The following is a 13,447-nucleotide window of genomic DNA, read 5'->3' as shown; positions in this document are numbered from 1 at the left end:
TCAGACTTATTTGATCTGCACAACAATGATAACCTGAAGGCTCAGTGTTTAAGTCATACTTGTAGGAGCAAATTTCTTAGTTTGTATTTATTCATATTTTTTAATTTACCATTTACATTAGCCATTCTGTATCGTGTCTGTGGTGTGTGTTTATTAATAATACTGTGTAACCCCTGCAGGTCAGATTATGCTTAAATGGAAAAGTTCTGTTACCTTGTGGTGTGGTTGACTGGAAAACATGAAGTCCTATAGACTTTGTGCAGCTTCATGTCTAAATCCTATTATTATTTTTGATATTTTTGTTTACAATAATAATTTAGTCGTTGTTTTTTATATGCAGCACATGGGAAGGCAAGGAGTGAATATAAATTCTTTATTTTGGACATTTAATTTTTTCATGCAAACACACACAAGAGTGAGTGAGGGTGGCTGTGGCTCAGAGTTAGAGCGGGTCGTCCACTTGGAAGGTTGGCGGTTCGATCCCCGGCTCCTCTCGCTGCATGTCGAAGTGTCTTTGAGCAAGACACTGAACCCCCAAAGTGCTCCCGATGAGTATGTATGAATGATTAGTTTTCCGTTCTGGTGAGCAGTCGGCACCTTGCATGGCAGCCACTGCCATCAGTGTATGAATGTGTGTGAATGGGGTGAGTGTGGCATGTAGTGTACAGCGCATTGAGTGGTTGAAAGACTAGAAAGTACCTATATAAGTACAGTCCATTTAACATTTACCATACTAATCTCAGTCAGCCAGTAAGAGTGACTTACACAAATGGATTTCAACAAATGGGTACCGTGGTCAATACAATATCTGAACTTTTAATTTCCCTATGCAGTACGCTGACAAACATCAGTAGCCTTGAACCCATCTGAGAAACAAGGATTTTCTATAACCCTAAAAGTGAGGTAATTTATTTGTAATGAATGGTTTACTCATATTAATGAATAAAGTGAAGCTTAAAACACGTTGCGTATATACATTTTTTATTATTTCAACGATATGATTGATAAAAACAAAGTTATTCATATTATTATTATTGAATATTCTGTGTACATAACCAATAGGATGCATTATAATCTGATTGTATCATTAGGAAATCAAATCAGAACAGTCACACAAAACAGTATTTCTCTATTGATTTCCCGGTTTCCCTTTAGGTGACATTCAGATCATGTAGAAGTTGTATAACATCTCATATTTACTGTAAACACAGTTTAAACAGAAGTTATGGCTTATGCTTCCTCCTTGCCTCATCAGCCATGTTTGCTGAAAAGGAATTGTGGCTCTGCTGCAGTCCACTTCAGACGATGTGACTGACTTATAGACATAAGTTTGTGCATTTGTGGGGAGTCAGGGGACAGTAATCATACGTCTAGACATCCTAGAAGTAAATCTATTGGAATGGACAGTGTATCTCAAAGGATTAAAAGAAGCACTCATTACAGACATTGTTTGATCTATAATTTTTAGGAGATTATGCAGCTTCAGGTTTTAAAAGCCTCCATTCCTTTTGTACCACTGAGCTCTGGCAATAACATCATTGGAGTAGTCTCCACATGTGGTTTTGGCGTCCACCTCTTCATAGCTGTGGATGTTCCCATCACCTGCATTGTAGGCTGCTATCCCTCCTGCAGAGACAAACACAAATGAGACCAAAGCAAAGTGAGCTTTAAAGGGAGTTCATCACGAGCGTTGACTGATTCAGTAAAACAAACCTTTCAGCTGCTGTTCCTTGCTCCAGTCAGGAAATGCATTCTTTATGCGCAATATGAAATAAATCAGGATGTTGGTGCCTTCTAGGAGGTGGTCCTCACTGTCAAATGGAACTTTTGTGGTGTTTCCATCTCCATTTGGATTGACATAAATCTATGGGAAATAATAGTTAATTAAGTTCAGATGCTATTGTATTGTAACATGAGACACTACTAAAAAGGAGTGATCAAAACATTTTTTTTTTTACCTGCATCAGCCCATAGCTATTTTCATCATAGCGCCCCCGGCCTCCTGGCTTCAGGGTCTTTCCAGCCCTGCATGATCTGGAGATGATGGCCGCAATCAGAGCTGGATCGATTCCTTTCTGACGAGCCACATTTTTGATGATGGATTTGTAGTCCTTCATTTTCTCCAGATCAGTCTCTGCCATGGCAGATGACGCCCTCACACCTTTGGAAAGTAATCAAGGAGAGAACAAGAATATGGCTATTCCAGTGCAGCTATCACCATGTCAATCTGTTTATGTTATTACTCTGTAGAGATAGATAAATAACAATAGATGGATGGATCAGTGTTTACCTGAGTAATTCAGATTGTCCTGCTGAGCTGTTTGCTCTGAGGCACCAGTAGTTTCCACCTTCATGATGTTTCCATAACCTGCATACAAATGTTCAGTTTGTTAGTGTTCAACACACAGCATGAGGACCTGAAGGTATTTTACATCATGCACATACACTTACTTGAAACAAGTGTCTGTGATGCTTCACTTGTGTCTTTGGCTGGAAATATGCAAAGACACAATGTTAAAGAGGGCTCATATCATTTATTCAAAGACTTCTGTTGGTATATTAGTGTTGTTAAGAGCATTTGATAACCATTAGGCAATGCCATAAGGTGTGCATGCAGGCAGGTAGAAGAGTGAATGTAATGCTCAATGTGATGGCCGCCCTAGCAGCCACACACCGAGGCAAAAGCGTGTGGTGGTAACTCTTTCATTTGTTTGATTATCTTTAGGTTTAGAACATTAGACACAATTCACAATAAATAACTGGACACAGATTTTGGATTCATAATACAGTTGTATTATCCATTTTTGAGAGCCGTTATCTTTTTGGGGTGCACACAATTAGTTAACTTCCTTTGTCAATTTTGGGTAGTATTATTAGGTTCATTCAAGTTTTCATTGCATTAATTCAGTTTTCTTTGAGTTAACAGTTAACTGGTTGCTGCTGCTGAAGATGTTGCATGGCTGACAAAGGAAGTGCCGGCAGAACCAGAGACGCTTAAAAAGGGGTTGGGCCGATAATTGGGCTACACCATGTTGACCAGATTCATGGGGAAACGCAGTGATTTCTCCTTGTTTGAGTTTAGTTATTTCTGATTATTAGTGCAGCAGGTTAATGGCATATTTCAAGAGAATCGTTCAAATTGTTATACAAGCATGAAATTTGGCACAGATACTCTCTAAGGGTCACTTTTTGGGAAAAAGGCGTTGGCCACCCAAAAATTCAACATGGCGGCCATTTTTTCAGGATGGCCGCTATTTCTGTCAAATGCTCATTATGTCAATCGTTCAAACAGTGATGTAGGCGTAACATTTTGTGAAAATACTCTCTCAAGAAAGTTTTTTTGGAAAACGGTGCTTGTCCCTCAAAAATTCAAGATGGCAACCATTTTTCAAGATGGCCGCCATTTCTCTTGAATCCTTACATCAATTTTTCAAATGGTGATGCTATCATGAAATTTGGTACAAATATTCTTCAAGGAACATTTTCATAGAAAAAGGTGTGTGCCACTCAAAAATTCAAGATGGCGAAACATTTTCAAGATGGCCACCATTTCTGTCAGAGCTCAATTTAATGTGTTCAGGAAGGTTTTGTTTAATAGAGTGAACGTCATTACACAACCAGGGTACACTGGTGACTTCACTGCTGTGGAACTCAGCATGGGGTTCGGTGTCAGCTGATCTAGTTTTACTTTCACTGTAGTTCTTGACTAATAGTAATAGTATAGCTAAGTTTGATGTCCCAAATGCTGTCTAACAGCACCTCATCAATTAGCCAGTAGGCAAGGCAAAAAGACTGCCTGGCAAACCTGGGACATTTTCCCTGAGGGCTCTCTCACCTTAAGCAAACTAAGTCAATACCCTCCTGTTCTGACTGATAGTGACCTGGAGATCCTTGAGAAGTTTGTGGTCCTGCTGTATGATTGATCAAGCACAGCTGTTAGTGTAGATGAGGCTAGACTTGACATGTTTGCCTGAAAGCAGAGGCCATATGAAGCCATTCCTCCAACAAGAGCAGCTCTGCTTCAACACACTAAACGTGCTGCATATCAGGCAGGCTGCATATGGGGTCAAGCAACCCAGTGTCAGCCAGAAGCAGAGAGTCCTGCTGACTGGGGATGGTAAAAGCTTGGTGAACAATGGGGGTTCTTCTGGACAGCAAAGCACCAGTTGCACAAAATTGTGAACAACTAGCCAAGTGTGGCTGCAAATCAGAGTGCCGTGGAAGATGCAAATGTTTTAGATTGGGTTTCACTTGCACAGAACTGTGCAATTGCAAATGTGAATAAAAAAGCAAGTAACTAACTTAACAGTGGCCCTTCCTCTCTGTGAACTGCACCTTGCCGTGGTGGAGAGGCCACTATTTAAGTTTCCCCAATGTCTCAGCGTAGTTAGGTCGGTTTGGTTGGTTGGTTTAGTATGTTCAGTTCGTTCAGTTAATGTAGCCTGAGGGAAGTTCTGTTTAGTTGACCTCTTTTATGGGCCCAAAAAATGTTGTATATTTTGTAAATTGATTATTTTCAATTTTTTTTGTGAATAAAATTACTTTTTGTGAAAATTTACCCTTGACTCCTCATGCCTGCCAGCTCGGTCCCTGACACTCAAAATGAAAGTAAAAAGAATTGCTCAAATGATAGAAAGATAAAACATTGTGTTTTCATTTCAGTAATCTCTGACTCTGAAACGCTTTTCTCACTTGCACTTGGAGATCAAATATTGAAACAGAAACCCTGTGTTACGAATTTCACAAAAACATTAAATGAAATCATGCTATAGATTAAATGTTATCTGTTATTTGTGCTTCCCTGTGCAGATGTCTCTTTTTGATGTTTCTCCCCCCAGACTCTATATGTAAGTGCAAAATCCTAAAATCTAGACTTAATAAATGTTTAGACTTGTGATCAAATCAGTTTGAAAAATCAGTCCAAAATATCATACAAGACTAGAATAGATAATTGTGAGTTTTGATAAGTTTGATATATTTGTTTTCACAGAGTTGGTCTGCAATTAAAACAGAAAGCAGGTTTCACCAATCTGAAACTTTAAAACTCTCTCAGTTCAAGACAGACTGAGATCCAGAAGTTCCCAACAGTGTTGGATCACATGAATGCATCAGGCAGCAAGGCATCCACCAGGGAAAGCTGTGCGCTAATGGGGGTGGCGGGGTAATTAAAGAGACGTACATCAACACCACAGTTAGTCTTCACCCCATAAGTCTATTCTCTTATAAAACAAATAATTCTGTTTTAAAATACTTCTCATGAAGCTTAAATACCATATTTATGCTTTTTTATTTTTTTTATTTTTTTATTTTTTTTACAGCTGGAACCAAGCCTACGCCCTGGTGTTAAACTCACCGAAGTTCTCTCTTTGCTCGTTACAGCCAATCTCCTTCAACGCGTCCAGAACCACTTCGACGACTCCGGACTCAGTGAAGGTTGTGACCAGCACATCTGAGATTTCTATATCATTTTTGCCTTGCAGTGCTCTGCGTCTGACCCGTGGCTCTTCCCTGCGGTCCATGATCGCAGAGCAGAACTTCTGTAACTGTATGACGCTCAAATCCTCCAGCAGGTCGTTTAGAGCGCGTTTAACGGTCTTGGGAGGCATCTCTGCATCAGAGGGGAGAAAAAACACTGCTGCTGTGAGCTTAGATCACCGTGGCTGGACTGAGAAGCCTTTATTTGGGCTGTCTTGTACCCGGAGACCAGAAGTGCAATGAAAAGAGCTCACTAGAAGCAGATACGATCTGAAAAGGAAACTGAATTTCCTTCCTGACCTCGAACACGACCACTACCAGCCTGCAGTGAAGTAAGTTGGAGACATATTTACAGATTCGCATCAATAACTCATAATGGAAACTTTTTAAAAACACAAGCGACGCCTCTTTCCAACCGTAGTAAAGTAAACAATAAGCTACAAATTAATTTTCATCAAAAGGAGCCCAAAACTTATCTATGTACCCCCGGAGTGCGCAGGGACCGTCAACAAATACACAACACAAAATAAGCAAAAGGCTAACTCTTCTGTATTTAGTTTCACCAAAATCACTTCCTACTGATGATACTAAAGCTGGTATTCTCACAATAAAATTATTTTTGGATATTTGGGGGCATTTGTTACTGGTATAAATATTCAATAACTCAACCTTTATGCATTGTAGTCCCATCACATTCACTTCACACATCACGGGTCTCCTGTTGAGGATAATAAATTACAACACAGAACCTGCAGATGGCGCTGATATATACCTTAAAGGCTCACCATGCACGACTGAACCAAGGGCTAAACATAATTTAGTCTGTACTGGTAGAGGCTTGATGGTTTATTGAGTGAAAACCCTATACCTCTTTTAATGACTAGTGAATTCTTAAAAACTGTAGACTTGATCGAGTTAAGGGTTGTGTAAACAAGTGGTTCAGTAGTACAAATCAAATGCTTTTCAGCTTAATTAAGGTTTTTCAGCTTTCTATTTTGCACTGTGCTATATGGAATCAAACAACTGTGTCAAATGTCCTTCCTATGAACTCTGTGTGGAGCTGTTTGTTTAGTCAAAGACACTGGCTGTTAGTGAGGCTGTCATGGCTTCATATTCCAGACAGCCAGGTTCCCTGGCACAGCATCCTCACTGTGGAGGTTTGGTCTGCTTGTCTAGTGGATTTCAGTTTTGTCTTCATCTGCTGCTGCTTCCCATAGAACTACAAGGTAAACAGTCGGTTGAGTATGGCAGCAGGGGTCAGGTCATTTAGTGTCAGCCTCTGGGGAAAAGTTGCTCAGGTAAAGAGGTGGGAAGTACAAATACTTTGTTACTGTACTTAGTAGTTTGTTCAGGTATTTCTACTTTACTTTACAGGAACTATATATGTATTTGGCACCCCATTTTACAACATTAAAACCAGTGCATATCACCTCTGCTAGTGTTGCTTGTCTTAATCATGTTTGGCACCTCATTTTTCAGTTAATGAAAATTAGCCCTATCATGCATCTTCCAGTGCTGGGAGGTTATGTCTCCATCAGATATCTGCACATGTGCACCCTGATTAAAATTGGGGGGTTTATACGGTAGTGTGTGTGTGTGTGTGTGTGTGTGTGTGTGTGTGTGTGTGTGTGTGTGTGTGTGTGTGTGTGTGTGTGTGTGTGTATAGGGCTCTATTTGCTTAGTCTAGTATTTACTGTGTGGTTTGCCTTGCCCTCTTTTTTATTTGTGAGAAGACACAACAGACTCAAAATTATCCACCTGTCTATACCATCCTGTATACACTTAAATTAAACTTGTTTGGAGTTTCATGCTTTTAATTTTTATGTGTTCTTCTACTAACATTCAAATTACCTCACTAAGGACAGCAATATCTTACAGTTTGAAACTACACCCAGCCAGGTTTCTACCACCAGATACATTTCCCACTGATTGATGTCACATTAATTAGCTGCATTGATTCTACTCTAACTGTTCACAGCAATATCAACTGTAATAATTTAGCCTTTATCAGCTAATGGTGTTATTGTGTGGCACAAAAATGAATCATTGTATGCTTAGAATATAACACATAAAAATAATGTTTTTAATGTAGTTCTGATAAACTGAATCAATGATTAGTTGTATTTTATCTAATACAACAACTGACTCTTTTGAAGAAAAGTCACTGACTGGAGTCAACTTGTACTACTGTGAATGTAATTTTATTAATTCACAAAAACATTAAACATGTAGAATGTTATTTTAAGGTTCATAGTTTTCTTTGTAAAGTTAATATCATGGTAAAGCAATCACTACACCGTTTGAATCAACAATATAATAATATAACAATATTGCAAAATGGTTGTTAAATGTAGAAAAAGCTCTGTATGTGTTGGTTTCAGCTGTGATGTGCAATGAATCCTGCCTGTAGAAAACTTCATACAAACAACAACAACAAGACAGGTATTAGGAACAATCACATTTATTACATTTGGCCGGTCTCTTTATTCTTCTGTTTTTGGAGAATCTGTAAAATATAAAAGTGGAGAAATAAGTTACATTTTTATTTAAATGTGTGTAGGATTCAGTGACTGGTGAGTTTGCAGAGTGCAACCATTTAAATACCACTCAGCCATCCAAGCATATAGGAGAAACTATGGTGGCAGCAAAAAAAAAAAAAAACCCTATCTAGAGCCAGTGTTTGGTTGGTCCTTTCTGGGCAGTTCAACACGGTGGCCTCTGTAGAAGAGGATCCGTTCCCTCTGTAGATAAAAAGCTTATTCTAAAGTTAAAAAAACACCATTCTCACTTTTAGGTGATGATACACTAATGAAAATAAACCTATGAATATTTTATTATAATATTAATTTCTTCCAATATATCCTCCTAAATGTTACACACTGGACCTTTAACAAAAAAAATCCATCTTATTCATATAATGAAACCTTTTAATATTTATATTCATACATACCTGACAATATGTATACATTGGCCTTGAACATGATCAGACGTATTGATAAACTGAAAGGATTGAAAAAGCTATAGAACTCCCAATTATTATCCTCCAAGCTAAACAACTATGAATAATTATAATAATTAAATAATAACAAATACTTTTATTTATGCTAAACTCTTAAGTGTCACACTGATTTCCATGATTCAGAAATTCAAATTTAAGTTTTGGGAGGGTCTCCTGATGTAAAGGTGATTACAGTTGGTAAAATAAGATGGTACACTGTTCACATAATGATTACAGTACGTTGGTTCAGGAGAACCAAACCTGAATGAGCTTTAAAGCACCTGAGTCTCAGCATTAAACCTACTGGTGCCCCACATGTCAGGATGATCTGACAGATTCATTTAGTCGGCCATCATAGATCAAACTAGTCCAGGGCCATGAAGGTTAACTAATTTCATACAGTGAAACAATTATAATGAAAAATAATAAAAACAGAGGCAGTGACATATTACCATACCCTGAAGAGCCATTAATGATGTTTAAGAATCTTAAACTGGCAGTGAGGTCCTGTCATTCCCTGAAGTGCTCCCAGCTTCTTATTTCTGAAAAGAACGCGTCTCCAGGGCAGCTGGTGTAGTTCACCACCTGCCTGTGGCCATGGATGGTGAAGTTGGCAGCCAGTGCTCCTCCATTTACTGCACATTGGACTAGACGATGACGCAACAGGTCCATGGAATGGCGAGAGGGCAGGGTGGCAGTGTAGTTACCGATGATTGACACACCGTACCCAATATCATTGTGTCCCCTGGTGTGTGTGCCGAGGTGGTTCCAACCTCTGCCTTCATAGATGTAGCCGTCGGAGCCGACCACAAAACTGAGAGCACAAAGATAGTACAGAACACGATTAATAAATGCAGTGTCTGAACTAAACTTTATGGAAAAATAGATGGCTAATGAGGAGGATAATGTTATAACACAAGTAGTGCAAGATATTCAGAATTAATGCCAAATGATGGAGCTGAAGACGGGAGGGAATTAGCCTAGCTTTGCATAATCCGTACAATAATAAAAGTGTAAAAACTGGTTCAGAGGGAGTAACACAATGTCTACAACTAATTCTTGACGAACAACAGGTCATCGATCTTCCCAACATTACAGCGCGTAACTCACTGTAAAACCACAAACTGTATATTTCTGTCTGTGAATGAATCAAACAAACAAGATACAATGTGCTAATTAATTACCTTTTAAATGTGCTGTTTGGCAGATGGTTAAACCTTGGACAGAACCACGCTAGCTCTTTCCCCCTGCTTCCAGTAATTATGCTAAGCTAGGCTAATCGCCTCCTGCCTTCATAGTAAATGCACAGACATGAAAGCGGCATCAATCTTCTTATCTAACTCTTTTCCGAAGATTTCAAACTATTCCTTTAAAGGTCGGTTACCTGTATCCTATGTCACTCCAACCACGATCTTCCTGGTGGAAACGCTGCATGGATCTCATGTCGCGAGAGCAGTTTGTGAAGGATAAACAGGGTGAGGATGGCTCATAGGTGTGGTGAACATAGAGAAACCGGAGGGGCCGAGACAGTGGGATAGGTGTACCTCGGTAGGCTTTTGCCCGCCATTGACAACGAGGGATGATTTGAGGGCAGTCTGAGGAGAGGAGGAAAGAGGAGGAGGGTTAGGATTCTAAATCCACTACAGATTTTGTTATGTCATACCCATAAGCTTACATTTCCAACACTCAAAACTAGTCTAGAACCTGACAAATATTAACTTATTCTGGTGTGCAGGTACCCTTTATTGGATCCCTGTTTATGTAATTTAAGGAAAATAAAAATGATATAGGGCACTGTCTGATTTGTTGTTATCTAATTTTTCAATATTGTATCAGGACTATACACATAATAATGCGCTCCTCAATAATGAGAAAGACTATTGCCTGCAGGGTTTTTTAACCAAGGGCTAGCCTTTGTGCTACAGCTGCAACAATTATTTGATTAATCGATTGGTTAAACGACAGAAAATAAATGGCCATTTTAATAATCTAATATCATTTAAGATTTTTTTTTTCAGCAAAAATGGCAAAACCTCACAGGTTTCTTCTCAAATATGAGTATTTTTCGGTTGTCATACTCTTCTATGACAGCAAACTGAATATTTTTGGGTTTTGGACAATTTAAGGATTCACCATAAGCGAGCTGTTGGGAACTTTGCTCACATTTTACAGACCAAAAGATAAATCAATTGAAAAACAATCTGTAGTTTAATTGATAATGAAAATAATCATTAGTTGCAGCCCTACCTTGCGTCCAAGTGCACTTTTTTGATCATTTGATAGCTCACCCCAGTATTTGTGCACAAATGTCTGCAATCCATCCTTCACTGCCTTCCCCACTCCAGTGTCCAGAGCAATCCATTCTGTCTTCTCCAACTTCCAGACTAAAGTTAGAGTCTCCATCACCTGGCTGTGAAGATCAAGTGGCTCCAGAATGGATCTAGAGATCTCCCTTCGCCTTGGGCTAATATGGCCGGTCACAGCATCAAGACCCTGACCCTCATGCAGAATAAAACTATAGTATCCTTTCAAAATGTCACTGAGGGCCTGAGGTTGTTCATGTGGTGATAGGTTGCTAAGGTCCATGCCCAGTATGGCTCCATCCATGCCCCCATTAATAACAGCATCAGTGGCTAGAGTAGCAGGCCGAGACAGCTTGAACACCTTAGGGTGTTCCACGTTGTCCCAGCATCCGTTAGGCCCCAGGCGATACGATGATGGGAAGTCCTGGAGGCTGAGGAAGGACAGGCCCAACGTCCTACCTAAGGTGAGGGGGAACATGCCAACAGCTGGCGTGCCCTCCATCTTGGCTTTCAGTCCCAATTCGATTCCTAGCAGTAAGGGTGCAAGAGCTACCGTAGTGCCATCTGGAGCAAGGACCACCCCTCGTTCCTCTCCGTAATCAGTCACAATGTGGTGGATGGCCTTGTCAAAAAAGCTGAAAGATGAGGCATTGAGAATGGCTGTCTCTAGGGCCTCAGGAGGAGCATCACTGGCATTATATGATGCTCCCAAGAAATGAATGGTCATCCCATCATCGTGGCCAGCGGTCCTTCGCAGGGCCCTGACCAGAGCCAGGGGGGACAGACTGGGGTTAGAGTCTTCTACCTGCTGCACAGCTTGGATGAAGCTGTCCATATTACGCAGGTGGACACCTGACAACAACACAAATGGGGGACAAAAGAAGTGAAGGAAGGACGTTGTAGTGCAATAATGAGTCAGTGAATAATAGCCTCCTATTAAAACCTAATTTAACTCCCTTATATTAGATTATCAAGATATATGTGGTACAGTTATTGCTACTGGCCGGTTGATGGCCACATTCAGATCACAGATCACAGCTGGGTCTGTATGACCCAATATCTCAAAACTATTTGGCCCCAATAAGGTTAGACTACCCTGCCTTCAACAAAATGAAAAGACCAACAAGTCCTCCAAATTAAATTATATTGCTTGTCCATGCCCTTATATAAGAGTTTAATGATCTGACACCACAAATGACAAGATGACCATTGTGTTATATTTTCCTATCTTACACCACCGTGGTTTGGTTAGATTTAGATTTGAGCACAAAATCAAATTGGTTAGGTCAAGGGAAAGATCATGATTTGGTTTGAAATAACTTCTGGTTAAGGTCAAACGTGATCAGGGGACCTTCATCGCCATGGTTACAATGATAAACATGTGGTAAAGTTATGGAAGGATCACGGTCACAGTTAAAAGAAACTGGTGTTGACTGCTAGGTAACAAACAGCGGTGTCCCGTGTTAAAGTCCGATGTTTTGTTGATCCATCCACCCACGCCGAACTTTGTCGCTCTATAACAACGTCACACTTCACAAGGCTGCTAGAGGGCTTTGTCTCTTTAATGTCTATCTAAAGTCGTTTGGGCCATTTGCTCAAAGGACAGATTTTTCAGAAGACTGTGGCCTTTTCTTACTTGCTTCTTTGACATCTGATTGTATTCAGATGGAACATGATTGTATCAACATCTCATTGTTGCTTGGTACAATTCAACCGGACCAGAAATCTCAATAAAAGTGTGTAATGTAACAGATCTCTTCTTCTTCTTTGTTGTATCTTTGATAGTATATATACATTAAAAATAATAATAAAATATAGGGTACGCACTGAAAATCTGAACTTCCTTAAATGAAAGATTAAATCAGATTTCAGGTAATAAGTGAACCACAACTTGACAGGTTGCATAGAAAGAAATATTCCTTATCAGCACACCAAAAACCAACTATGCAGCCAAATGGAGAATATGGCATAAGATAACACAAATGTTTACATATTTTGAATAACTGAACTTACCTGCCGGCCTGCTATGCACAGTAAAGCAGTAGGATGAAGCCAGAACAAAAACGGACAGTCTGAATAAAGTCATGTTGCACGTCCTGCTTGTTGCCTCTAAAAAAAGCAATGGGATATGAAGGAACCTCCACAGTAACCTTCAACAAGCAGGCTTTCCAAAAAAAAGTAAACTGCTCCCCACAACTTCTGAGAGGAGTTGTGGAGGAGTATTTGTGTACGTGCATGACTGCAATGTTGTGTCCCAATAGGGAAGAGTACTCTTTGTACACTGATGGCCCCAAATATTGATTTAGCCTACAGTAAGTAAGTGTGTCATGAGCTAAACAAAGTCTGGGCCCCAGCGTAAGGTTATTACAAAGATTAAAAATGAGTGCTTTACTAACTATATTGTGTGAATGTGTATATTGGGTGTCCCTCTTTCCCCCATATGTTATATAGCCTTACAGTTTCCTTTTGAATAGGCCACAATATATCATTCAATAACTGAAGTGAAATATAAAGCAGATTTATGGTTAATGTTTACCATCTCATGTGATGTGTGCATCTGCTGTGTATTCACCAGTGTCAGGGCACATTTTAGTCACTGGGGATGACAGAAACGTTCAACTCCCGGAACCTTTAATGCAGGGAAACTATTGAAAACAACAACTGTCCAACT

The 13,447-nt window shown here is 39.7% G+C and overlaps 2 protein-coding genes and 1 long non-coding RNA gene across 10 annotated transcripts in view; 1 reads left to right on the top strand and 2 right to left on the bottom strand.

Annotated features, from left to right (window-relative positions):
* LOC127354380 (uncharacterized) overlaps positions 1–13,447 on the top strand; it is a 29,335-nt gene that overhangs the window by 12,675 nt on the left and 3,213 nt on the right. For 4 of the 6 annotated variants that reach the window (XR_007881529.1, XR_007881527.1, XR_007881525.1 and 1 more), the window contains 3 exons: positions 4,810–4,847; positions 4,991–5,191; positions 5,319–5,807. This is a non-coding gene — a long non-coding RNA (uncharacterized LOC127354380). The remainder of the gene's footprint in view (positions 1–4,809; positions 4,848–4,990; positions 5,192–5,318; positions 5,808–13,447) is intronic. The other 2 variants (XR_007881528.1, XR_007881526.1) reach the window with 2 other exon arrangements.
* Positions 965–5,606, bottom strand: LOC127354355 (lysozyme g). Its single transcript, XM_051384244.1, has 6 exons — positions 5,354–5,606; positions 2,452–2,490; positions 2,291–2,368; positions 1,959–2,161; positions 1,714–1,864; positions 965–1,626 (listed from the first exon to the last, which is right to left on the bottom strand). The coding sequence occupies exons 1-6, from the start codon at positions 5,604–5,606 to the stop codon at positions 1,490–1,492; spliced, it is 861 nt and encodes a 286-aa protein (XP_051240204.1). The 3' UTR covers positions 965–1,489.
* On the bottom strand, positions 7,921–12,999 carry pglyrp2 (peptidoglycan recognition protein 2). Of its 3 annotated transcripts, none has more exons than XR_007881511.1 (5): positions 12,790–12,999; positions 10,762–11,628; positions 9,858–10,068; positions 8,926–9,287; positions 7,921–7,981 (listed from the first exon to the last, which is right to left on the bottom strand). XR_007881511.1 is itself a non-coding variant. In XM_051384221.1 (4 exons), the coding sequence occupies exons 1-4, from the start codon at positions 12,860–12,862 to the stop codon at positions 8,984–8,986; spliced, it is 1,455 nt and encodes a 484-aa protein (XP_051240181.1). In that variant the 5' UTR covers positions 12,863–12,999; the 3' UTR covers positions 7,921–8,983. The 3 variants fall into 3 exon arrangements, 1 of the variants encoding a protein (XP_051240181.1); XR_007881510.1 differs by having other exon boundaries at positions 8,931–9,287; XM_051384221.1 differs by having other exon boundaries at positions 7,921–9,287.

Source organism: Dicentrarchus labrax, unplaced genomic scaffold (assembly GCF_905237075.1).
Source record: "Dicentrarchus labrax unplaced genomic scaffold, dlabrax2021, whole genome shotgun sequence".
Taxonomy (NCBI): Eukaryota; Metazoa; Chordata; class Actinopteri; family Moronidae; genus Dicentrarchus; species Dicentrarchus labrax.
This window is presented reverse-complemented; position numbering and strand designations above follow the sequence as displayed.